This window comes from Solanum tuberosum, unplaced genomic scaffold (assembly GCF_000226075.1).
Source record: "Solanum tuberosum cultivar DM 1-3 516 R44 unplaced genomic scaffold, SolTub_3.0 scf00019, whole genome shotgun sequence".
Classification (NCBI taxonomy): Eukaryota; Viridiplantae; Streptophyta; class Magnoliopsida; order Solanales; family Solanaceae; genus Solanum; species Solanum tuberosum.
Window position 1 is genome coordinate 3,069,607 of NW_006238945.1, and position 26,477 is coordinate 3,096,083.

Genomic DNA, 26,477 nt, shown 5'->3' on the forward strand with positions numbered 1-26,477 from the left:
TATCAATTTATGGGATATTGGAGATCTTGATCTTTATAAATCCCAAGAGTTTATGGAATATTTTGAGGTGACTTTTCAAGGAAATATAATACCATTTATATAGGCATGAACTATGGTTTAGAGTCGAGTGACCTTCAAGAACCTTAATTGGAATTCAATAGACTTTGTAGAGTCCCAACTCGAATTGGACACATCTTGTAGAGTTCCATAAAATTTTGATGTCTACAAATGCCCCCTACTTCAAGGCTTGGCTTGTCAGAGGGTACGTAGACTTGATGAAACTTCAAAGACGAGACTTGAAGTATGCTTCCACCTTTGAGATTTTGTGGTTGTAGATTTGTTGATCTGATTTGTGAGATAAGAGATAAAGGGCATACTTGGTCCCACTGGGCGTGCCAATTTTCTTGCAACAAATTTTAAATATATGGGAAAAAAATCAACCATAAATAAAATATGAAAAAACAAGAATATTTTATTGATAAAATGATATGGTGCAATTCTACTCCTCCCTTGACTCTTCTCTCTCTTAAGATTTCTCCGTGATTTGAGGGTCGTTAATGGCGTATTTCTCGAACTAGGATGATTTGGACTTGATTTCTATAATTCTCTCGAACTAGGATGATTTTTTTACTTGATCTCTATGAAAGAATTTGTGGATCTTCTTGAAGTATTTGATTATCAAGAAGACTTTGGATATCTTGATCTTTTTATGAATATCAATTTATGGAATATTTGAGATCTTGATCTTTATAAATACCCTAGAGTTTATGAGATATTTTGAGATGACTTTTCAAGGGAATATAATACCATTTATATAGATATGACCTAGGGGTTCAAGGTTGAGTGACCTCTAAGAACCCTAATTTACACTGAACACATTGTAGAGTCCAACTCAAATTGAACACGTCTTATAGAGTCCAATAAAATTTTGAGGTCGTCAACATCAATTTTAGAAACAAGGACCATTTGTTCTGATTTATCGTAAGAGTAATATTCTTGTCATTTCTCTACAGGATTTGACCTCAACCTACCAAACAATCTACACCTATAATTTCTACATACAGATATAGATACACATAACCTAGGTCCTCATAAATCTCCAAATAGAAGAGATACACAATTCAACATTCCTCAAGGAACTCATTCCGAGGACTTGTTCCCTTGAGTAGAAAAGGAGAATGTCAAAGATAAAAGATTGAGACTATTCACATATGCACCGGATTTTCTTGAAGAATTGTAATACAAGAGAATTGTTACTCTAAAAGAAACTAAAAAACTATACAGGGAAACCTATCATAAACTTGCACATGGAATTAGTTTCAAACAAGAAGAAAAATAAGTCTCATGCGTGTCAACAAGAGGAAGACCAAGTAAAATACTTCGGTGTGTACCTCTTCAAGAATTTTTGTGGTTTCGGTGTGTCCACACATCTCAATAAATCCAGATCAGGAGTTCTTCTATAAATAATAACTTCTCTGTTTAGGAAGAAACTGTTGGCCATTTTGTCTTCTTTTTTAATTGTCTGTTGCATCTTTTGGGTATCATTCGTCTTCTAGGTACCTTTTTATATCGTAGTATCTTGATTTTCGATCTAGTTGCATTTTATCTTCCAAATAGTATGCAGGTTGTTCCTTCAAACTTATCTCCAATGTATCAATGTAGTTATGATTCAGATGTTGTATCATGAATTATATAGTGGCAAGAGCATCGATGAACTCATTTTGCAACCTTGACGTTTGCATGAACTTGGTCTTTCTTAACCTTTTGCAAAGCCTTTTCACTATTGGAGATATGGTGTAATCTTGGATTTTTTTACAACCCATTTGTTGGAGAAAATAGACAGGAAACTTTAAGAAGAAACTTAGGCTCAAGGTTAAGAGAATTGTATGCTAAAGTCTTAGCTTTTTGTGTATATAAAATCATAGGAAAGTACATCTTTTTATAGACTTGAAAATAACAAACTTAGTCACTAGATGACCACTACTTCCATTAACTAAGCAATAACTAATTACTAACCAAAAAACTAGGAAGTACTGCACCATGATCAACAAATTTTCTAACAACTAGCCCATGAATATAGGACACTACTAACAAATTTAATTGACCATGTCATACATTGAATCAGTCTTCAATATTCCCCCTTGATTCAAAGTTATAGACACCAAGTAAAGCCCTCAAATAGATAAACTTGTTTGTTGCCATAGACTTCGTCAGTATATCAGCTAATTGCTTATGAGTGTTGTAATGCTTCAATACAATCTCCTCATTTGCAACCAAATCACGAATGAAATAGAAGCAGACATCAATGTGCTTCGTTCTACTATGAAAATTTGGATTCTTTGTCATGGAGATCGATGATTTGTTGTCGCAGTATACCTCTATTGCACTTTCTTGCTTATGCAGAAGTTCTGCTAACATCCTTCTTAGCCAGATAGCCTTGCAAGCGGCTGAAGTAGCTGCAATGTACTCAGGTTCAGAGGTGGATAAGGTTGTTGTAGCTTGCTTCTTTGAGCTCCAATTTATTACTCCTGAGCCAAGAGTAAAAATATGTGTTGAAATGCTTCGTCTATCATTCAACGAACTAGCATAGTACCTATCAGTGAACCCACATAATCTGAAGATAGAAACTTGTGAATACCAAATCCCATAATCCATACTTCCAGCGACATACACAAAACTCTTTTTGCTGCTCCAAAATGAACCTTTGAAGGTTGTTGCATAAACTTGGATATGACACAAACAGAAAATGCAATATCGGGGCGGGGCGAGTGTGGGTTAGATAAATCAAACCTCCAACAAAGCTTCTGAAGGTTCTAGCATCATCCATCTCTACTTCATCATTAAGCTGGAATTTTTCACCAACATTCATAGGTGTAGTTGCAGGCTTGCAATTAAGCAACCCAAATTTAGTGAGAAGGTCCTTGGCATATTTCCTTTGTGAAAGAAATATTCCATCTTCAGCTTAATGGACTTCAAGGCCAAGAAAATAATGTAATAAACCCATATCTGACATCTTAAACTCATTCATCATTTGAGACTTAAATTCATCCACAGGAGAAATAGAAGAGCTAGAATAAATGATATCATCAACGTAAAGGCAAACAATGATGAAATCATTACCTTTATTCTTTACATACAACGTGGGTTCATTCTCACTTCTCATATATCCTTTTTTATTAAAATATCCATCGATTTTGCTATAGCACGTTCGAGGGGCCTGCTTCAAATCGTACAGTGTCTTATTTAGCTTGTAGACCTTTATTTCATCGCCCTTCTTTATGAAACATTATGGTTGTGCTACGTAGACCTCTTCTTGTAGGCCTCCATTGAGAAATGCCGACTGGACATCAAATTGATAAACTAACCATTGTGATTGTGCAACCAATGCTAGAATAAGTCTAACAGTTTCAAGTCGAGCGTTTGGAGAAAATGTTTCTTCAAAGTCAATACCATATTGTTGTGCATATCTTTTTGCCACAAGACGAGCTTTATGCTTCTCTAGGCTCCCATCTGCTGCAAACTTTGTCTTGAACACCCACTTCAGGCCAATTGACTTTTTGTCTTCTGGTAATTCCACCATGCCATTCTTTTCGATTGCTTTTATCTCTTCTAGCATTGCTCTTCGCCACTCTTCTTTTTCAGCTGATTCTCTATAATATGTAGGATCTAAAACATCAAAAGAAAATTGACAGGATTTATACAAGTCATTAGCATACTTGGGTCAGCTTTGTAAGCCTGGTTGATCTTCTTAATAGAATTGACTCATCTGGAGACTTTTCAAGAGTTGTAGATGAAGAGTTTCTTCCCAGTGAAGTTGAAGAAAATGAATCTGGAGAAGTTGTAGAAGAACTAGTTGATGTAGCTATTGGAGTTGGTTGTTGAATTCCATTAGAAGTGATTCCAGTAGGCATAGGAATCTGTTCTTGCATCGTCTCACTACTTCCACTCCAATTCCAACTTGCCATTTCATCAAATACTACATCCCTTCTAATTATAATATTCCTACTAAGAGGGTTATACAGTCTATATGCTTTGGAATGTGTACAATAACCAATAAAAATACATTTTTTAGATTTTTCCTCCAACTTATGATGAAATTGGGAATTTACCAAAGCATAAGCAATACAATAAAAAAAATCTTAAATAACTTACAAATGGTTTTCTACCCTGCCAAGCTTCAAATGTAGTATGATTCATAACTGCTTTTGTGGGAGACATATTCAATAAATGGACTGATGTCACAACAGCTTCAGCCCAAAAATGATTTGGAAGTCCATTCGCTTGTAGCGTGCTTCTTGCCATCTCTACAACAATACGATTTTTACACTCCGCGATGCCATTTTTGCTCCGAAGTATAAGGTATTATCAGCTCCCTATGAATGCCACTTTCCTCACAAATGAGATTAAACTCCTTGGACAGAATTTGCCGACTCTATCTGTGCGAAAAGTTTTTATGCATAGACCACTTTGCTTCTCAACCTGGGCTTTAAAGTGCTTGAGTTTTTGAAATGTTTCTGATTTGCTTTCTAAAAAACAGACCCAACTCATGCGACTAAAATCATTAGTAAATAGTAGAAAATAACGTCTCCCACCGAAAGATTTAGTATGCATAGGTCCACATAAATCAACGTGTATTAATTCAAGACACTTTGAAGCCCTCCAAGCCTTTCCAACAGGAAAAGACTTCCTAGTTTGTTTTCCATAAATGGACCCTTCATACAATTCAATAGAATCAATTTTTGGTAGTCCAACAACCATACCTTTGTCAACTAGCAATTTTAGTCCCTTTATGTTGAGATGACCATACCTCAAATGCCACAACTTTGAGTCATCCTTTGCACTTGCAGCAAGAGAAAAAATTTCTAAGTTAGAAGCATCCAGCGGAAACATCTTGTTTGGCGTCATGGTGATGCAAACCTTTTTGCCTGACTTCTTGTTTGTAATGACATAAACATCGTCATCAAACCAAAGAGAATGTCCATCAGTCATTAGTTGTCCAACACTCAACAAATTGATCATAAATCATGTACAAATTGAACGTTATCCAACATTTTAACTTTGTCATGGGTAGTGTCGACACCCACTGTGCCTTTTCTTTCAACCTGTATCTTTTTTATGTTGCCGAGCTGCACCATTTTCTTTTGTTTCTCATTAAGCTCCTGGAACAGGGATTTGACACTTGCCATATGATTTGAACAACCACTGTCTACAAACCATAAATTACTTGGCTTGTGATTTGTATCAATGCAAGCCATAAAGATGTAATTCTCTTCCTCATTTTCTGCTGCTGCAAAGTTTATTTTCTAGTCTTTATACCAGCAATTAACCTTTATATGCCCGTAACGCTGACAATGATGACATTGAATGCCATTTTTTGTGTATTTTCTTCGTCAGGATCTGCAAATCCTCATTCTACCAAGTCCCAAAGATCTTGAGATTTGAGTATTGTTTTCATACGAATACTCCAAAATTCGTAGCTTTCTCCCTTGAAGACGGGAATGAGTGGTTGTGCCACACTCAATGCATTGCCATTACTTTTCATGGATCTGATACCAATGATGTTGGAGAAAATAGACAGAAAAACTTTAAGAAGAAATAGAGGCTCAAGGTTAAAAGAACTGTATGCTGAAGTCTTAGATTTTTCTATATATAAAATCACAGGAAAGTACAACTTTTTATAGACTTGAAAATAACAAACTACTAAGTCACTAGATGACCACTACTTCCATTAACTAAACAATAACTAATTACAAACCAAAAAACTAGAAAGTACTGCACCATGATTAGCGGATTTGCTAACAACTAGCCCATGAATATAGGACACTACTAACAAACTTAATTGACCAGGTCATACATTGAATCAGTCTTCAATACCATTCTCCTTGGACTTGATGGATAAGCATATCAGAATTGTCAATCACTAGCAATTCTAGCACATTCACATTCGTAACTAGTCTGGTACTGAGGATACAAGTTTCGTACTCGGTCATATTATTTTTTATGGAAAATGAAGTTTAGTTGTCACTAGATAATATTGTATAGCCTCTGATATCAATACTGCTCCATTTCTTGAACCTTTAAAATTGACTTCTTCGTTGAAGAATACCCTCCAACGAGAATACGCTTGGGAAATATCTTCTCCTATGAACAATACTTCTTCATATGGAAAGTAAGTTTTGAGAGGTTCATACTTTTCATCTACCAAATTTTATGCAAGATGATCGACTAAGGATTTCCCCTTGACTGTTTTTTGAGTTACGTACACAATGCTTAACTCACTTAGAAATATTTGTCACTTTGCTAATTTCCTTATGGATATGACTTTGAGGGAGATGTATTTCAAATGATTCATCTTTGAAATGAGATATATAGTATACGATGACAAGTAGCGCCTTGCCTTCTAAGTAATTCAAGTCAAAACATAACTAATTTTCTCCAATATAGTATAACGAGTTTCACATGGGTCTCGGGCCTCATCAGGACCATCACTTTTTTTAAAACTAAAATTTTGTCTTTTCTGTTGACACAAGAGAGGAATTAGGAACAGTGTGGAAGTCTTGTTGTTCAATTATTCTCCTGGCTCGGCCTTTTGGATGTTTGACGCCTCGACAAAATCTTCTAGAAATACATCACATTCCTGAAATAGATTCCTAATCCGTTTCTTTAGACCATTGTTTCTATTCAATGCTCATGATCTTGGGCATATTTATGTGCCTAAGAGCCAAATAATACCCATACTTTAGCCAAGTTTGAGGACCAATTCCCATCTTATTGATAGTGTTTGAGTCATGTGATTTCATTTTGATTAACTCGATATTATTAGCGACTGCAGGTTGGGAAACAAGAGAAATAGGCACAAAAGTTGTTGTACATGAAGTGAAGTTGGGCACGAGCACAAAAGCACGAAAGATAAAGTAGCAAAAGATCAAAAGAAAGTTCAAAATGAGAAGATCCTAGCCTCGTGCCCTCTCCGCGGGAACTATTTATTCCTAGATTGATGATGCTGAGACAGAGGACAATGTATCCTTTCCGCATCGCGGAGATGAAGAGTTCAAGAAAATTTGAATTCGCAAGCACCTGTGCGTCGCGGACCTGGGGCCTAATTTTCTGCCGACTTTTCCCAAACTAGAAATAGACTTGGATTTTATTATTTTAATTATTATTTTCTGGATTTTGGAGAACGACGACTTAGAGAACTATTTTCTTCATTTTCAGGGTTCACTCCTACTCTTTACTTTTATCGATTTCTCGTATAAATATTAATTCTTGAAGATTGAGAATCACATTAGGAGTAGCTAAATTTCCTTGTTCTAGGGCTGTGGCTAAAGGATGATTGTATATTATTGAATTTGATGGATTGAAGTTGGTTATCACATAAATTGCTCTTTTATTCTTGATTTAGTATTTCGTGACTGACCACAATTTAAATAAATGTATTCTCTGAATTGAATTCGGGAGAGGAATAAGAGGATAGAACGTGGGACAAAAGGAACATGCTTTTCTCTAGAATTAGGGTTGATTTGTATCTAGGATAGGGATATACCTAGAGACCTTGTTTGGTTGATAAACATGATGAGTTGGTAAACAAGATGAAAACATAATGCTCGATAATTGGTTCAGTCTATCCTCGCTCCACGATATAGTTACACTGCCAATTGCGATAGGTGATTAGAGGTCGAGAGACCATGATCATACATTTAACCTTGTAAATTAGTGATTTGATAATCAATTGAAGTCCATTAAAGGAAATAGTATTCATGAATTCAAAGAAGGATGCACCCATGAAATTTTTCAAGTCGTTGTTTTAACTCCAACTTGAAATTGAATCATATTAGTTAGTTTAGTTTACTTTGAATAATCGATACTTTAATTAGAATCATTCATCAACCTTTCCGGGAACACTTGCTTTGAATTACAACTATTGAAAAAATCAAATATCATCTAATCTTGAGTCTCTGTGGGTATGATATCCGACTCTTAAAAAGGGCTACTTTATTACTTGCATGACCACATACACTTGTGTGTGCTTTTGGACGCAACAAGTCACACCTGGAAGGACTTGTACAAGTCAGGTAATGGCTTAGGAAAAACTTGTCCTCTCTTCTTCTTGGTTCCTTTCTTAGATTCATCCTCCTTGATAGGGTCATAGCTTAGACCATACTTGCGATGTATCTTTGGAATTTGAATCAGCTCGACAATACTATCGAGGTTCTTACCCAATCTGAAGCCAGATTTGAAACCATTCCTCAACCTACTCATAGCCAAAAAATTGTATACATGTGGCGTCGACATTTGCAGGGCCAAGTTTTCATGGGTAGCATTTACTATTTCAATAGTGTAGAAATATGTCCCTCTTGAAATATTCTAGTCCTAGATCATTGGTACATAGCCATTTTGGTGGGTCAAATGACTCCTCTATCCTTGTTTCATAGCAAATCTTTAATTTTTTTCTTTTGTACTAGCATAAAAAAGAAGAAGAAGACTAGTTTGTACTTTTTTTGGTTTTCCCTTGGTGTTCGCTATCAATATTGGAGTACAATTAAATTCAAATTCGCACAAAAAAACCACACTGAGGATAAAACACTTTCTAACAAAACCGAGTCCATATCTAAAGAAATTTAAATTTGAGACTTCTTAATTAAACATAAATAAATATTTATCACCTAGCCACAATTAATAGAGTAGTTTGTACTTGGTAGTACTAGTAGCACCACAACTGACATAGGTGACGTTAAATGAGTAGGTAGCAAAGAGTAGGAGGACCCCATCTTCACCCAACACCACCATTGCTATCTCACCTACCCAAAATCGCTTAGCAGCCATTGCTTACCAAACAATATATACACCTACAATTTTCTACATATACATACACATAACCCACCAATTTTGTTTGTTGTAATAAGCAGGAAGGTCAAAACGGCGACGAAAAATGGCGTCTTTTGTACCTACCAAACAATTTCTCGGAGCTCCGTCGTCCTCCGATATCGGATCCTCTCGTCTTGGATCTCTTCAGCTACCTTCTAAGCTCTCATCTTCCAACTTTCATGTCCCATCTCGTCCATCACACCCCAAACGCCTAGGTACTGAAATTTCCAATTCAATTTGAAAATTTATGAATCAAGTTAAGGTGTTTACCGTAATTGTTTCAGTTGCTGATCTTCATAAATTGAAGTAGATTTATTTGTATTATTTATTGTGCTTAGATATTTGTTTAATTTGATTGATTTATCTATTTCTTTGCTATTTTCATCCAGAGCAGTAAGCTTGATTTTACGTGTACAAGATTAGCTATGTTGTAGTTCTGCTTCGGTTTAGTTATAATTGTATTTCTGCCTGGGTTTCTGTATTTAAGACCATAACTAGAGCTAAAAATCGTTTTCCTTGTTTAGAAGATTGCGTTGAAAATGATTTTATGATTTACATTGACTTTTATATTCTTAGTTATGAGGCTGAAAATGTTAACTTGATTAATCTCGTCGTTCTTGTTGATCGAGTAAATGAGAAAAATAATCATAGTTCCATGAAAAGCAGAAACTTGTTTACATGTAAATCTATTTATTTTTCTTACCTCAAATGCATACACAAAATAAAACTCTAGGAAAAGGATTTTGATTCTAGTAACTGTCTCTTCTTAGATATGGTAGACCCTATTTCTCAGTCGTTTGAACTGAAGTAATTCTTGAGTCAAGCTAGTGTCAAGTACCCATTTAATACTCACACATATCTAGCCTTTATTTTCCTATGGACTATGTGAAGTGGTAAGGTTAGGATGCAAGCTTTGGGTTTATGATCTCAGGAAATAGAGTATTTCACTTATAATTGTATGGGCACTTCTACTCTAACCATCTTGTTGAAAGAACTATTATGGTCCTGATCTGACCAATAGTTATGCTCTGCCTTATTTTATACCAGATTTTCTTGTATTCATTTTTATTGAGTTTAGTCGTGCCAGAAACAAGAAACAAAAAGAGAAGGTAAAGTGAAAAATGATCGGGTTCAGGAAAAAATTTCTCTCTGTCTATATTGCTTTTCAGCTGATTTTTTCTAGTTCTGGGAAATAATGAATTGGAAATCATGTGCTTTCTTGTTAAAGTCTTGCTCTTGAATGAGTTTATAGAGGCCTATAAATATGTCTATTATCTTATTTAAGCACTATTTGGTGCATTTGGAATATTATTCATGTTCTCTTGAGAATATTATTCTTGTTAAATGAAGTTGATAAGGTGCGTCTGGAAACACAGATAATACCAACATTCTTTGGTAATTGTTGTCCTTCGCCACGTGGAAAGACAAACTTAAATATCCTTTGCATCCTTGACTTGCTTGCTGCTAAATAGAGTTAAAGTTGGTTAGAAACTTAATTCTCTCTGCTTGTGTACCTGCAGAGATACAGGCTGCTGGTAGTACATTTGGAAATTACTTCCGCGTAACAACTTTTGGAGAATCTCATGGTGGTGGAGTTGGTTGTATTATTGATGGATGTCCCCCCCGTCTCCCACTTTCTGAATCTGATATGCAGGTGGAACTTGACAGGAGGTATTTCCTTCCTTGTCTCCAGCTATTTTTCTATGGAATTAATGTCATCAACACCATATTGATAGCAACATCAGATACCAGGATAAACTTTTGACATTTTGGCAGTCTAATCTAGGAAAAGGCTAATTGAACAAGTAATCTTTGGGAGTACTAAGGTTTCATTATTTTTTGCTCATCTTAAATTGTTTAAAAAACTTTGTCATCCAGGAGGCCAGGTCAAAGCCGAATTACCACACCTAGGAAAGAGACTGACACTTGCAAAATTTCATCAGGCACTGCAGATGGTTAGTTTTCTGATCTAGTTTGTTTTAGCCTTTGTCTTCTACCAGATTCCTCTCGTGGACTAGGCCATTGGCGTTTATAATTCTTTTGAACTCAGTATCGGGCATTCATTTACTGCAGGGCTGACTACTGGATCTCCAATCAAGGTTGAAGTACCTAACACTGATCAGAGAGGAAATGTAAGTATGGCCTTTACCTTTTTGAGACTTTCTGTGTGTCAAATAGCACAAGAAAAGTGAACCAGGAAGTTTAGCTCTTAAAATGATTGTAGATTCCACTACTCGTTTTTAACTCATTGTCAGTTTGTTGCTTTGGTATGCGTTACTTCATTGCGATGAACACAATTATCCAAGCTAAGCTTAGGTTTATCTTGCTTGGCAATTTCATATAGCTGACTATGTTCATAGATGAGTCATTCCTATTCTTGACTCGTCAAATTAATTTTTTGTGGGCACAATGGAGAGACATCATGGTGATAAGGCAAGTTGTCTGTTGTGTTCATTCAGTGGTGGAATTTTTCACATGAGAGTCTAAAGGATTTGCAAATGCTATGTGGACTTATGTGTGCTTAAATTATAACTACTTCAAGTTGAAACCTAAAGTATGTGAATTTCGCACAATGTCCTGATAAATCCAAGAATAATTTGGAGTGAAAAAGCAAATTTTCAGCTTGCTCTGAGTATATTTTGTATGTTAATTGCATTTGAGCTTTTGCCAGTTGATACTGAATATTCTTTTCTCCCATACTTATTGGATTAATTATTTTGTGTTGGATTACCAGGACTACAGTGAAATGTCGCTTGCTTACAGGCCATCTCATGCAGATGCCACTTATGACTTCAAGTATGGAGTGAGATCTGTACAGGTAATTTCATGATAAATCTAATTATAAATATCTTCGATATCCTAATATGTTTAGTTTTTTCTAGTTCTAGCTCTTATTATTTCTCAAGTTCTTATTACCGGCGTCTTTATGTAGGGGGGTGGTAGATCATCAGCAAGAGAGACCATTGGGAGAGTTGCTGCTGGAGCAGTTGCTAAGAAAATTCTCAAACTCTATTCTGGAGCTGAGGTATGGTTACTCTGTTGGTTTAGGATCCCATAGCTAAAATTTAGCTGTATTTACTATTATATCAAAGTGATATGTAAAACCTCCCTCTGTGGTGCTCATTTGGGAATAACAAGGTTTCACAATGATGATATTTGAGGCATTTCAATGCATTCAAACCTTCCCCACATTCCTTTTCTTCTAAAACTAAAGATTCAGAACCTTTAGTTTTAGCTAACTTTTGGGATTAATAACCCATTAATTATTTGGCAAGATTTCCTTTCTTTACCGGGAAGAACTTAGTTTTTTAGCGCTTATATTCCATACTGCAGGTTCTTGCTTATGTTTCTCAAGTTCACCAAGTTGTACTTCCTGAGGATTTGATTGATCATCAGAATGTGACTCTAGAGCAGGTATATGTCACATCAGAAATGTATTTCAATTCTATATTCTTACCGAAAATAAGAAAGATGAAGAATTTATTCATGCTGCGGTAGTTTGTAGAATAGTGTCGAAACCATCATGTAACAGTTGGTTTCAGTTGCGAAACTTTTTAGATTCGGGAAGAAACAAATTTGATATATTATTTATCAATCTTTATTAGTCCACTGTTCCATTTTTTTTTAGTGACTGTTACATTTTATCATTTTTTTGGGTAAGGAAAAAAAGAGATGCTATGTGGGTATGTGTCCATGAAAACCAATATTTTTCACTTTATTTGGAATTTTCGAAGTTGGAGTTGTGTTTGCCCATACTTTTTGCAAAGAATATTTAGAATTTGAATTTACTTTTTTTTTTGTAAATATGGTATATAACCCCAATTTCTAAAGACAAGCAAAGTCACCCAACTTTACTAATTAACTGATACATACAATCAAATATGCTTTAAAAGAGTAATATCTCAAAATAGGTAGTCACATAATATCATAGATTAGATCCCATATACAAGCTACTACATACCATTACAAATATTATCTTTTCACTTTGTTTGGAATTTTTGAAGTTGAAGATGGAGTTGTGTTTGGTCATAATATTTGCAAATAATATTTGGTTGTTTGAATGTACTTTTCCTAAAAAAAAACATGACATGATTTAAACATGATATATAATTTAAACATGAAATATAATTTAAATGTGGTCGTTTTTATATAAATAAAAAATTTAGGGTAAAATTTGAAAAAGAAAAATATAGTGAAAGTGCAAGTGAAAACAGGGTTTTTGGGTGTTTTCCAAATTGTCACAGCCAAACGGGTATGTTTCAAATTATCATATTGGATTTCTCCATCTTTTTTCATTTTAAACACCGTTGATGTAGTATACATGAGAATGTTGTCTCTTAGATTGATTCTCAATTATAGTGTAGTATTTCTAGGGGTAGCAAATTCTCATAGATGTTTGAAGTGACTTCAGAATACAGTTGGGCATTCTTCAGATTGCAATAAATAAGTTAGTAAAGTAATTCAACAAACAAAAAAGTGTTGAATTCAATTAACTGACGGGAAATTTGTTGTCTCTTAACCTTGGTACATATTTCATTTACACAAACTAATCAGTAACATTGAGATGAATTTACTGTTTAATACATGCCAAGTGTTTCAAACAATGATTTTCTGACTATATTACTCTATTCTGCTAAGTACAGAGGTGGAAGTGTCTTAGTCTTACTATGAGAATTGTGAAGGCATTAAGTTTAAATAACAATTCTAGCTATAGTCCATTTAGGCACTCCTTCCAACTATTATAATCCCAAATAAATATGTCCTTTATTCTCAATAATATCATCCATATGAATATGTCCTTTGGTTTTCCTTAGATCTTTCCATTTTTGCTTCCTTATTTGGAGGTCAAAGATCTAAAGATGCTTGCATCTGTGTTGGCTGTGAGGGAAGGGTGAACTTGCCTTTTGGACATCATTTTATTTGACACATGAAAATAATTTCACTCATTAAACTTTGAACTGAAAGGTTGAGTGGACGATCTCTTGATTTAAGTTAGATGCATTCACAATTAGACACCATGGGTAACTCTGATCAATGATGTTTTGTGTTTTATCTATCATTCTCTTTAGAGTGCGACACTTGTATCTCCTTGCCATAAGTTTTCTCACTATATCGAACTCCAATGTAAAATTAACTCCCATCTACATTTCATCAAAGCTTTTCCTTGGGGAAGAGGGAACATTTTCTTCTCATAGGATCCGGTCTTCTTTCCCTCTGTTTGAACCAATCCTTGAGGTAAAGAAAGGAAACTCTACTTCTTGTCCAGTGAAAGGGCATTAGGTTCGACCAATTTGACGAGTTTTCATTTAATCTCGTTAGTTTGTAGAGACTCAAGATGGTTTGTCTAGTCTGGGACTTGTCAAAGTTTGTTTTCTAACCTCTTTTTGGTTGATCAAGGCATTAAAGTAACATACAAGTATATAAATGATTTCTGATCCAGTCAGTAGCTGAGTGAGATTGTAGAAGCTGCCATTGTGATAATGGTATAGGTTTGTGCCTGTGGTGGACACCATCTTTGGCTGATACAGACTGCCTTTAGCACATAAAGAGCATCATATTTCTGGCTTAGTAGGCAAAAAAATGAAGAGACCTTTTGTGCTTCTATTTTGTGTCTATCATATTTCATTTAAAGTAGTTTTGTTATGAGCTTCCCATTTAACTGAGATTTTTCTCCAGCATGTCTTATCTACTTGATTGTTTGATGTTTTTCATGCTGATGACTTGTATTTGTTTTTGGTAATTATCTATGATACCAGATAGAAAGCAATATTGTCCGATGCCCAGATCCGGAATATGCAGAGAAGATGATTGCTGCTATTGATGCTGTACGAGTGAGAGGGGATTCTGTTGGTGGTGTTGTAACTTGCATTGTTAGAAATCTCCCACGGGTAAGCTATTTCTCTCTCTGTAACTTGGAAGTGTGATATGTATATCTGAACCTCTTTGGTAGCTAACATAAAATTTCATCTCAAATTGTAAAATACGTGCCTGAGAGTTTGTTAATGCTTACTAGGGTCTTGGTACACCAGTCTTCGATAAACTTGAAGCTGAGCTAGCCAAAGCTTGCATGTCATTACCTGCGACAAAGGGTTTTGAGTTTGGAAGTGGCTTTGCAGGTACATCATCTTTACTTCACTGTTTCTAGGAGATGTAGCTTAACTTTATCACTGAAGGCCTTGGCATGTTTTTTCTAATGCATTTTCCATGAGCATAGCTAGTCCTAAGCAGATAAACATTCCTCAAGATGTTCTTAAAATGGGTGATTTTTTTCAACTGACAAGAATTCCTTCAATAATTATATTATAAAACTAGTAACACAGTAGTAATCATTTAGCTGTTGCTGTCAAAATGTCCAGTTATGGACTTTTGACACGGAAAGTTCTCTGCTCTGAGTATATGATTGGGCCACTGACTCCTATAGAAGCTCAGTAGTTTCTGTACTCTCAAGCTTAAGATGTTGTTTGACAAAAGATGCAGACAAGCATCTTAAAGACTTGTGTTTTTGAATGATGGCTAGGTTATAATGAAATAGCTTTTATGATTGTCAACAGAAAAGGAAGGATAATGCTTTTAGGCTTTAAGTAGGTAATTGTGACTTTAAACAGTGTTTTGGGTCCTCAAAGCATGCTGTATTCAAGTTAGGTCTAGGCTGCCTAGAGTGTGTTGGTTGCTGCTCTGGCTATAGGGGGAGGCAGACAAAGGTATTGCCGACATTTCATATTTTATTCACTGCCAATTGACTTTTGGGTTGGTGGGATCGCATCAGTGGTTGGTGTATCAATTCTGAATCATAGATTTTAAGGGGTCGTTTGGTTGCTGGTTAGAGTTATGCAGAGATTAGTTTTGTAGGGTTTAGTTATGTAGGAACAAGTAATGAAAGTAATAGTTATGCAGAGATTACAATGCATGACTTATTTCTTTGGATATTTGGTTTGTTGTATTAGAAATTAGTAACAGTATATAGTTTTGAAATAAAATGTTTGTTTAAGATGCATGATAAATATAGTAGGCAGTTTGCATGTGAAAGCATTGCAATCAAAGCCATAAATTTAAGTAAATTTGTCATTTCAGTTATTTTATCAATGTATTACTAATCCCTATATCAATTATTCTATCTCCTATCAAACTCCCTTACTTGGTGTGCTGAATTTAATACGGAGCAACTAAAATGCTACCAAATATGGTATTAGCTATAATAGTTTTAATACCTGAATAACTCCCTTCCTAACCAGCAACCAAATGACCCCCAAGTACTTCTGACCTATTTCAACAACTTATAAACACCATTAAATGCTACGTTCTCTGATGGAAATCTAATGGAAATATTGCTTCTGGTGAAAATAAAGGCACATTCATGACCGGTAGCGAGCATAATGATGAATTCTATATGGATGAGCATGGCCGAATCAGGACAAGAACCAACAGATCTGGTGGAATCCAGGTAGACTTTGCCCAGTATTCTTTAGGTTAATGATATATTGACAGGAGCAGAATTTTTAATTGTCTAACTTCTAATTTGCAGGGCGGTATATCAAATGGAGAAGTTATCAATATGAGAATAGGTTTCAAGCCAACTTCAACTATTTCTGTGAGAACTCTCTCCCTGTCTTCAATCCGCTCATTTCTCATTAGTCCTTCTCGGTGTAGGATGATATAATTGTACTGCTCTAGCACCTTTGCTCGGTGATTTGTTTGGAGTAAACTACAATATATTTTTAAAACTGAACTTCTTGTTTACCATTTTCTTGCAGAAATTCTAGTCATTTCATTAGCTGTTATCTGATTTATTTGACTAGGTCAATTATATATATTCAGGACTATATTTAAGAAGCAGTTTAATTATCTCATTTGAATTCTCATGCAGAGGAAGCAGCAAACTGTGACGAGAGACAAACACGAAACAGAACTCATCGCTAGGGGTCGCCATGATCCTTGTGTGGTTCCCCGAGGTTTGTCTCTGAAATGATACTTGCCTGTTACTCTTTGTTTTGGTAGTTCTTTGAAGTCTGCTATTATCTTGTCTAGTCATAGAAGCCATCTCGACTTTCCTGTGAATCTGTGAAACTTATCTGTGTCCTTGATTAGGACAAGGTGAAATTTGTTAGTTTTATAACTTATTGATAAACATAACCAGAAAAAGGACATCTGCTATCCTATTCAACTTCCAAGCCTGCTCTTCTCTATATCCTGTTTTCTTTCCACCCCCTGAAAATGACAATAGTTTGATGGTTGTGATGCTACAGCTGTTCCAATGGTTGAAGCAATGGTGGCCTTGGTGCTTGTCGATCAGTTAATGGCTCAGTATTCACAGTGTATGATGTTCCCAATTAATCCTGAACTACAGGAACCTTTGCACTCATCGACACCTGAATCAGCTGAGGTTACCCTCTGAACGGAACCCAGCAGCTTTATACAGTGAAACAACTTCTGGCTAAATTGCCTCTCCTTACAAATTTGAGAAGTTTTTTTTCCTGAATAGTTATTTTTTATCAACCCTTAGGAGGTACTGTTTAGAGGAGGTAGATATCTCCTGTATGCCTCTTTATAGAGTTCCAGCAATGTATAAGTTTTGTGTGATGGACTAGGCAATCTTAGGTTCTTGTTCCATATAAAACCTCATGTTGTACCTTTGTACTTCCCCACTTGCTTGTCTTTCAGTCGGAGTTAAAAACAATTGTGATTATTGAGTCCAGGTAAAAATGTTATTGTGAGATGTATGAATATGTTAATTCATGATATTTCAAATTTAATGAAATAAATTTATTGTGTTACCAATTGTCGTACAATTCTTTGTTTGAACTTCAGGCCCTGTGTAAACCTCAACCTCAACCGAGTAGGATAATGATATTCAATAGAAAATAAAAGAACTAATCTTGGTCATAGCAAACTTATTCAAGAAAAATGGAGTTTGATATTTTTTAAAGCATTGTGCATTTCGTTTGATCACTTATCCCATCAAAACTTGCCTTTCTTCGTAGCGTGTTTCTCACAAATGCCTAAGAGCCTGTTTGGATTATTTGTTTTAGGTCCTTTTAAGAACTTTTACGGTGTTTGGGTACTCAATAAGAGGTAAGTGATCATTCCAGCTCCCTTAGAAATTTTGCAAACAAGCTCGTAACATGTCTTTGAGCATCTAAATAATGCACTTGTTGTGGCCATTTGTTAGTGGGTGAAATGTTGTACTGAGGTTCACCTGGGACCTAAATCTCGATGGAAGGATCTCCAAAAGTTAAGTCATAAACTAGGCTTCCCTATCTGAGAAAATAGAAATCGAAACACCATGGAGTTGAAGTGTCTCTTTTATTTACAACTTGGCCTATCTAATGGATTGAAAATGAGCTAACTTCATAAGCCTGTCGATAATTACTCATATAGAATCATACTTCCCAGTAAGTGCGGGATAAACATGTGATGAAATCTACATTAATAACTTTTCATTTCCATTTTGTAATCTATATGTTATGAGCTAGTCCTCCGGGCTTCTAGTGCTTTATCTTTACATGTTGACAATTCAAACATTAAGCCACGAACTCCACAACATTTTTTCCATTTTATTCCACCGATAGACCTGAGGTCATGGTACATTTTCATCTCTCTTGGGTGAATTGAATACCACAAATGATAGACTTTCGTCTTTTTATTTTATAAGGCTTTTCCACATTCCGTACACAAAATCGGTCTTGGTACTCGAGAATCCTATCTTATTAAATTCCAATATTGGGTTTGGGTTTTCTAATTGAGTTTGGGTCATGGGCACTTAAATGGGTGGGTATGAGAAAACTAAATGGGTTGGGGGATTTAATTTATCTAATAAAAAAATGACATGTAATAATTGATAATAATAACAATAATATATATTTTTTAAAAAGGTTGTTAGTTTTAAGGATAGAAATACGCTAAATAGGTGGTGGATTGAGGGGTATTTTTAACCCAATAGGTGAATGAGAGGTATTTTTATACCTTTCCAAATAGTCCATGGTTATTTTTGGCGCTTTTCCGTATCCATATTAACTAATGTTTAGTATTAGGTCTTGAAAATTTATTTGAAGAATAAGTAAATAATGCTAAAGGTAAAAAAAACATGATTTTTTTTTTGGTCTTTACTTGATATGTTAAAAATGACAAGTAAAATTGTATATGTGTGTATATTTTTAAAATTATTGGTTTACATTGTTAATCGTGTGTATTTAGGATAAGTGGTCATTTCATCAAAAAGTTGAATTTGAACAAAGGGATTAAAGATAAGTAAAACGACGATTTTTCAAAAAGTGAACAAGGAAAGTATTTGAGAACAATTATTTTTAGTATACATGATAACTTAATGGAAATGGAGAGAGGAGTAGTAAATATATTTTGTTTTGTGGGAAGAATGGATCTTTAGGTAGTGATATTTGGGAACTTTTGTGACAATAACATTTTTAGTGGCCCCAAAGTTAATTTGAACCTCAGCATCCCCATGTGATAGAATGGACTCAAATATGGCAAACTTTTTCAACCAAGTTCCAAAGATTCTTCCTCTTCCAAGATAGTAGGGAATCTATCTCATGGATATTCATTCCCTAGCTTCTTCACCTTCCTTCACTAATGGAAAGATCACAAGAATTTATGAATCAAGATCACATTGTCAATGGGCAAAATTATCATTATGGCATCAAGAAAAGAAGACAATTGTCTTGAAATACAGAATGTATATGTCACTCTAATCTCTTTACCTATAATTGTCACTTCAACTTCAGTTTTCATAGATAATCTAACACTATAATTCTTTCAATTATAAATTCTGAACAGTTTCGATTATCAGCAAAGGCAACGTAGACGAGAATGGGCACCAAATTCATGGAAAATTTCAGCAATAAAGGAGGGAAAGAATGTTCTGAAGTGACTCAGAGAATTTACAAGAAAAAAGGCACAGTAGCTGGTGCTGTTGCTCTAATCATTGGAACAAGTATTGGTTCTGGGATTCTTGCTCTTCCCCAAAAAACTTCTCCTGCGGTAACTATATACTCCCTCCGTCCATCTTTATTTGTCCATCATACTAAAAATAGTTGTCCAACAATACTTGTCCAGTTTGGAAAATCAACAGATAATATACCCTTTTGTGTCTAGTTTACCGTTGCTGTTAAATACTATTCAATATCTAATATATTTCCCAAATCATTAAATTTAATATATTCAAAGAGTAATGTAGTAATATTACTCTATTATTTATTATTTCTTAAGATGTATGTCAGGTCAATAGTGGACAACTATTGTTGGACAGAGGGAGTATGTTTCTTCTTTTATTATTAGGCCATCATATTAGCACTCCTATTATAATGCTGCATATTTTGAAACTAGAAATCATGGGCAATGGTGGTGTCTACTCTTTTCTTTAGCTCCTAAAAAGTGTGTTCATAAGTTCGCGTGCACCTTGCGTCTTTCACTGGTACCTGTTATCTTCCACCGAAGCAGATGTACTAAGTAAACATGGCACCAAGGCTTAGACCAATGTGAACCTCTATAAATGGAATGGTAGTGAAAAGAAATAAGCACAAACATATAACCATTACATTGATTTCAGATCAATCTTACAACATTGGTTATGTCGTGAATTGCAGGGAATAATCCCAAGTTCAATAGCTATGACAATGTGTTGGGCATTTCTACTAATTGAAGCACTTGTGCTAGTTGAAATCAATGTGGGGTTACTCAAAAAGAACAAAGTGAAATTTGAAGACGGTGAACTAGAGATCATTTCGATTAGAACAATGGCTGAAGAAACACTAGGAGAATGGGGTGGAGCCTTGGCTACAATAACCTACGTCTTCTTAGGATACACTTCAATGATTGCTTACATTTCCAAGTCCGGTGAAATCCTCTGCCATTTGATCAATCTACCGGAATCAGTTTTGGGCTTTTTCTTCACTTCCCTCTTCACAATTCTCATATCTGTAGGTGGGACAAAAGCCACTGATCAAGTCAATCAGTGGCTCACTGCTCTTATGATAGGTAGCTATGATTGAATGTTTTCGTTTCAATTTGTTTAATGAAGGAAAAAGGGTCATCTGAATAAAAGTTCAAACAGGACTGCTTGTGGCAATTGAGGTTCTAACCATTCTATATGGAGGGTGGTCAGGAGACGAAGTAAGCAGTGATTGGGGAAAAGTTCCATCAACCATACCAGTATTAATATTCTCTTTAGTCTACCATGATCTAGCTCCTGGTGAACAAACACAAACAATTTTTTTACAAGTGTTTTCTCCTTATTTTTTTTTCTCTCACCAATTTGTGATTGTTGTTGCAGTTCTGTGTGCTTACCTGGAAGGTGATCTGAAACGAATAAGAGCTTCTGTGTTGATTGGTGGTCTGGTTCCCCTCCTAGCGTTGCTTGTTTGGGATGCAATTGCCTTTGGCCTTTCATCCCAGGTTGATCAAGTTGTTGACCCTGTTGAATTGCTCCTCAGGTCATTTTACACTCACTCTTGATCAACGTTTTCATACGACTGTCTTGACTTGCCAAAAAGATGTATATGGAATGACAATACATTATCAGGGTCAAATGGAGTGGAGTTTCATATATGGTACAGGCATTCTCTCTTCTAGCTGTGGGGACATCTCTAATTGGTACTCTTCTAAGTTTCTCTGAGTTTCTCAAAGAGCAACTCAATAACCTTAACCTGCAATCGCGTGTATCCACAAGATTAGATTTACAGGTAACATTTGGCTTCTTGGGTGTAAATTTAGTGTCTCTTGTCTAACTACTTTAATTTAAAACCTAGCAGAGATCAACTTCTCAAATCCGTCTAAGAAAATGGTGGATAAGAAACAATTTAGGCTTCACAGCAACAGCAATTGCCATTGCTCCCCCTCTACTTTTGTCAACAGCAATTCCAGATGCATTTTCTGCTGCTACAGATATAGCAGTGAGTTTAAATTCACGTTTCATTCAATAAGAAAGCACTTTGGATATCGATTCTTCATTATAATGTTATGTTTGCAGGGCGGTTACTGCATGACAATGCTATATGGCATTCTACCACCAGCAATGGCGTGGGCTATGCATAATAGCAAAGGAAAGGACAGTGAACCAAAAATATCAATAGCAAGACCTGCCCTTGTCACTGTAGGAATAGTTGCGTGTGGTATAGTTGCAGTACAAATTCTTCAAGACCTCTCTATGTTGCATTCTTGAAGTGTATCAGTCTGATGCTAGACATTGTACATATGTATTACAGAATAAAAAATCTTCTCAAGATCATGGTAAGAAAAAGCATATTGAAACTGCAAATTTATCAACAGAAAGAAAGTCACACTCCTGTTTACAGCTGCATCACTTCATATAACACAATACATGCAGAGACAAGTTCATTACATAACTCCCCGGAATCTAGATACATATAAGAAACTGACATGCTGCCTAGACGCTGAACCTTGGTTTCTGATCTTTCGTTTACAAAACATAGGTCGAAAGGAGCTCAAATGAGTTGCTTTATTCAACAGAGCAAGACAATAAATAATGATAACAAACATACGATACAAATGGTGAACATCCATCAGACTGATCAAGCACAAGAACCATGAATGGGAGGAGCATAATTCTGCAAAATGACATTAAGCGTGACCCACTACATCCACAGAAGATTTTAGTTCTTCACTGTGGTTACGTGCCTCAGAAGCATTTGGACAACATCAGCAGAGACTCTTGACGCTTCAGTCTTCAGGTGTTCGATCTTTTCATTAGTTTCAATCTCAAGACGTTTGACATTAGCACCTGAGTCACCACTAGTCTGTAAATGAGAGAAATCAGGAACCATGCTTAGTCAATTATAGAGAAAAGAAGTCAGACCCACAGCCCAAAACATCTCCTTTCTCCCACACCCCCACAAGGACAGAGAAATTGGAAAATCGATGCAGTTCTGAGTGAGTATATTGTTAGTGTCGGTCATTGAGGATTAAATTTGGACTCATTTTTGTTATCACCACTTAGAAACATGCTAGAGAAGAAAATAAATCATATTTAGGGATCTAAAGGGGCCGTTTGGTCGAAAGTATTAGAACAATAATGCATGCATTAGTTGTGTATTACTAGTACCTTGTTTGGTACACTTTTTCAACCTATGTATAAGTATATACACTCTATTTGGTATTAGTAATGTAAAGGGTACTAATGCATACATTAGTATGGTAAAAGAACAATTACCCCTCAAAACATTTTCCACATCCTTTCTACCATATTTGTGGAGGGTATTTTTGAAAACAAATACTTTTTCAGAAATTATGCATTACATCATACATGTTAGTTTTAATACAGCAAACCAAACGCTGCAAAAGAAGTAATCTCAAGATAACTAATACATGGAAATTCATGATATTACTAATGCAAGGAGTTTTAAAATGCATACAGTAGCATGGCTAAAAACACAATTAGTGCCTCAAAATATTTTCCACATCCTTTCTACCATATTTGTGGAGGGTATTTTTGAAAACAAATACTTTTTCAGAAATTATGCATTACATCATACATGTTAGTTTTAATACAGCAAACCAAACGCTGCAAAAGAAGTAATCTCAAGATAACTAATACATGGAAATTCATGATATTACTAATGCAAGGAGTTTTAAAATGCATACAGTAGCATGGCTAAAAACACAATTAGTGCCTCAAAATATTTTCCACATCCTTTCTACCATATTTGTGGAGGGTATTTTCTAAACAAACATGTTTTTTAGAAATTATGCAATATATGTTATTTTTAATACACCAAACCAAACACTGCATATGAAATGATATTAGCATAACTAATGCAACCATAACTAATACCAACATTCTTAATGAGCATTACTAATACACCATATTTAGCACTATTCTTGTACACTCTACCAAACGACCCCATAGAGGACAAGAAAACATATAGAGGGGTTTGCTGACAATGCACACTGTGATACCTTTCTTATCCTTTTGGCTATGATCAAGTGTAAAATGTAAAGCATTTCAAAGGAGGACAAGATCTGGTAGAAGTCATTATTTTCTCAGAACAAACAACTTGATACCATTCTTGTGCGAATAGGATCTTCTAGAAACAATTTGTGTCCTAGTTACCTGTTCAAGCTTTCTCTGAAATTCAGCCTCCATGTAAGCACGGAATTCAGCTATCTCCTTCTCAGCTTCCTCCTTGGCCTGCTTCAATCTAGCTTGTTTAGCTGCACATGAAACTCATGTTAGCACACATGCTCCTTTTATAAACCTAATCCCAAGCATTCACGGTGCTCTAAATGATATGGTCAAGAAAACCAGAGACACAACTCATACTAAAAGTTAGACAAAAGAAATAAAAGATACCAAAATATTACATTTCATTTTTGTTTGATCAGTAAAGAGAAAGATACCAAAATATAAGCTTTTGGTTGTCCTTGACAATTTTGCCAACTACAACTCAATTATTACCCAAAAATGTAAACACAACTAGCATATGCTAATCTAGGTTAAAAAAATATGAAAGCATCCAAAGACAATAAGCATGCACACCACGACAGGACAAATATATGGGCACCGTAATAGAGACATAACTGATAGTGTAGTTAAAGAGACAAAGATCCAGGTCAAAAGGTAAGTGGATGCCCAAAGGAGGTAAAAGCAATTACCAGTCCTGGCAACATTGACGATGCGTTGGGCTTCCTGCTCGGCAGCTAAAAGGAGTTGAATTCCATTCTGGCCACCCCTGCTAGATTCCATTCTCGTCTATAAAACTGAAACAACTGCAATGAAGAATGAATTGTATCCTTCTAAGATCCTCGATAACATTTCAGACATAACTGACTATTAGAAGATAACATGAATTACCATGGATTAAACTGTAGCAAGAAAGAAAAGTCAGTCTTCATTGTTACATTACGATGGACTATGTAAAGACGAAATTTAGAAGATGGCCATTCAGTTAATTTGATAGTAATAATATCATAATAAGTTTAATAATGTTCTGAGCAAAATAGAAAAATCACAAGCAGTTAATCTACAGCACTATGAGATTCCAAGAGTAGAATAGCATGTATTTCTTATATGTATGTGTGCAGGAGAAACTTAATAATGTTTTGGCACCAGATCTCGACTTCTTGTAGTTTATCACCTATTTTTCCACTCCTATTTAAATGATTAAGAATTTGCAGTCCAATATTTACTAGTTCCAAACCTAACCAATCTAGAATAATCAATGTGGAACTAACAGGTAAGAGATTATGTGCTAAATAGAATATAAGAAGGGAAAACTATTATCATTCTCTTCTCAAAACACAATCTATTCTACTAAAGCAACTATTTTCTAATCTTAGATGAGGATTCATCCAAGTTTTCTTCCTTTCTCTTCTTCATCTGCTCTTTGGTCAGAGCAAATCCACCCAATCTCAGTAAGTCAGATTCAAAAATCCACATTGTGTCATGTCAACATGAGGCTTGTATACTTTCTACTATATTCCCAACTGAATCTCAGTTCTATCCTAGACAAAATTACCATGCTGTCTCTCTCTCACACTTGTCTCTTGAATTTAAGAGTACGAAACCTTTATATCAAGTACACATGGAGGGTGAATAATCAACTGGTTGATCCATTCAGTCCATTAACTTAATGCAATTGGATTAAAGAACTTGAATACCACGATTCCAAGAACTTGAACCATAATGCTAAACACTTACTTGTCTCAATTAAACTCTTGCTTAAGAATTAAACAAACAAAAACTAGATATTTAAAAGTTAATGGTTGACTAAAAAATCTTTTCAAACTCCAAAGTAAACCACAAGATCCATGCCATCCAAATTGTAAATTATAAAGCATTAGTTAGAAAAATACTAATACTACTTACTTCCATCATCAGATCATAATTCGAAGCAGCTTATGAAAAAATAAACCACCACCACACAATAAAAAAAAACAGAAAATTCAAATCTGGATCCGAAACGTATAAACATGAAGCAACCCTTCACGCGCCATCACAGCGACAGTGAAAACAGATAGTCTGTAGTTATTGTCCTAAAAGCACTTCAACAGGAACTGTATATTCGTCATTACATAACAAATCATACAGGTTAGTTCAGAAGAAAAATCAAGTTGACTTGAACAAAAGGTCGGAACTAAATTGAGAAGAACAATGGTCAAAATAACAATCGTATCCAGATCTAGTCCATTGAAGCCCGAAATCAGCAGAAAATTGAACTGCCAGATTGCTAATGCTTATAAGCGCATTTTCATGTCTACTGTTACAACAACTATAGAGAAGCTATGTGGAATCCGAGTTGAAAATATAGAGAGAAGAAGAAGAAAAGGAGAATTACCTCTGTAGAATCGGAATTGAGAAAGTTCTGGCCTTTGTTTCGATTTTGTTTCACAGTAGACCTTATATTTGGACTAACTTTTGACATCCAGCATTCACTAAATTATTACTCCGTAAATTAATAATCTTATTTTTCACTGATTCTGACTTAGGACATTAAAATAAAAAATCACTCATTTTGATAAGATAATAAATTAATACATTTTTAGAACACTCTTTCATAAATATATGGTTTAATTAATATTATAAATTAATATTTCTTCAAATATATCTAAGATAATTTAGTGAAATATGATTCTATTTTTTTTTT

At 35.1% G+C, this 26,477-nt stretch overlaps 3 protein-coding genes across 3 annotated transcripts; 2 read left to right on the top strand and 1 right to left on the bottom strand.

Annotated features, from left to right (window-relative positions):
- Window positions 1-8,751: 8,751 nt before the first annotated feature.
- Window positions 8,752-17,640, top strand: LOC102589491 (chorismate synthase 1, chloroplastic). The gene is made up of 13 exons (XM_006340512.2): window positions 8,752-9,080; window positions 10,386-10,536; window positions 10,744-10,820; window positions 10,939-10,997; window positions 11,600-11,683; window positions 11,798-11,890; window positions 12,199-12,279; window positions 14,622-14,753; window positions 14,879-14,981; window positions 16,212-16,306; window positions 16,388-16,453; window positions 16,730-16,814; window positions 17,109-17,640. The coding sequence occupies exons 1-13, from the start codon at window positions 8,930-8,932 to the stop codon at window positions 17,255-17,257; spliced, it is 1,326 nt and encodes a 441-aa protein (XP_006340574.1). The 5' UTR covers window positions 8,752-8,929; the 3' UTR covers window positions 17,258-17,640.
- Window positions 17,641-19,313: 1,673 nt separating this feature from the next.
- On the top strand, window positions 19,314-22,302 carry LOC102590153 (tyrosine-specific transport protein-like). The gene is made up of 8 exons (XM_006340514.2): window positions 19,314-19,552; window positions 19,654-19,857; window positions 20,463-20,853; window positions 20,930-21,067; window positions 21,149-21,308; window positions 21,398-21,557; window positions 21,627-21,767; window positions 21,845-22,302. The coding sequence occupies exons 2-8, from the start codon at window positions 19,687-19,689 to the stop codon at window positions 22,034-22,036; spliced, it is 1,353 nt and encodes a 450-aa protein (XP_006340576.1). The 5' UTR covers window positions 19,314-19,552; window positions 19,654-19,686; the 3' UTR covers window positions 22,037-22,302.
- Window positions 22,163-26,185, bottom strand: LOC102589825 (V-type proton ATPase subunit G 1-like). Its single transcript, NM_001288208.1, is given in 4 exon segments — window positions 22,163-22,631; window positions 23,945-24,045; window positions 24,487-24,600; window positions 26,169-26,185. Coding segments are annotated over 3 exon segments (336 nt in total). The 5' UTR covers window positions 24,578-24,600; window positions 26,169-26,185; the 3' UTR covers window positions 22,163-22,487.
- Between the last annotated feature and the right edge of the window lie 292 nt (window positions 26,186-26,477).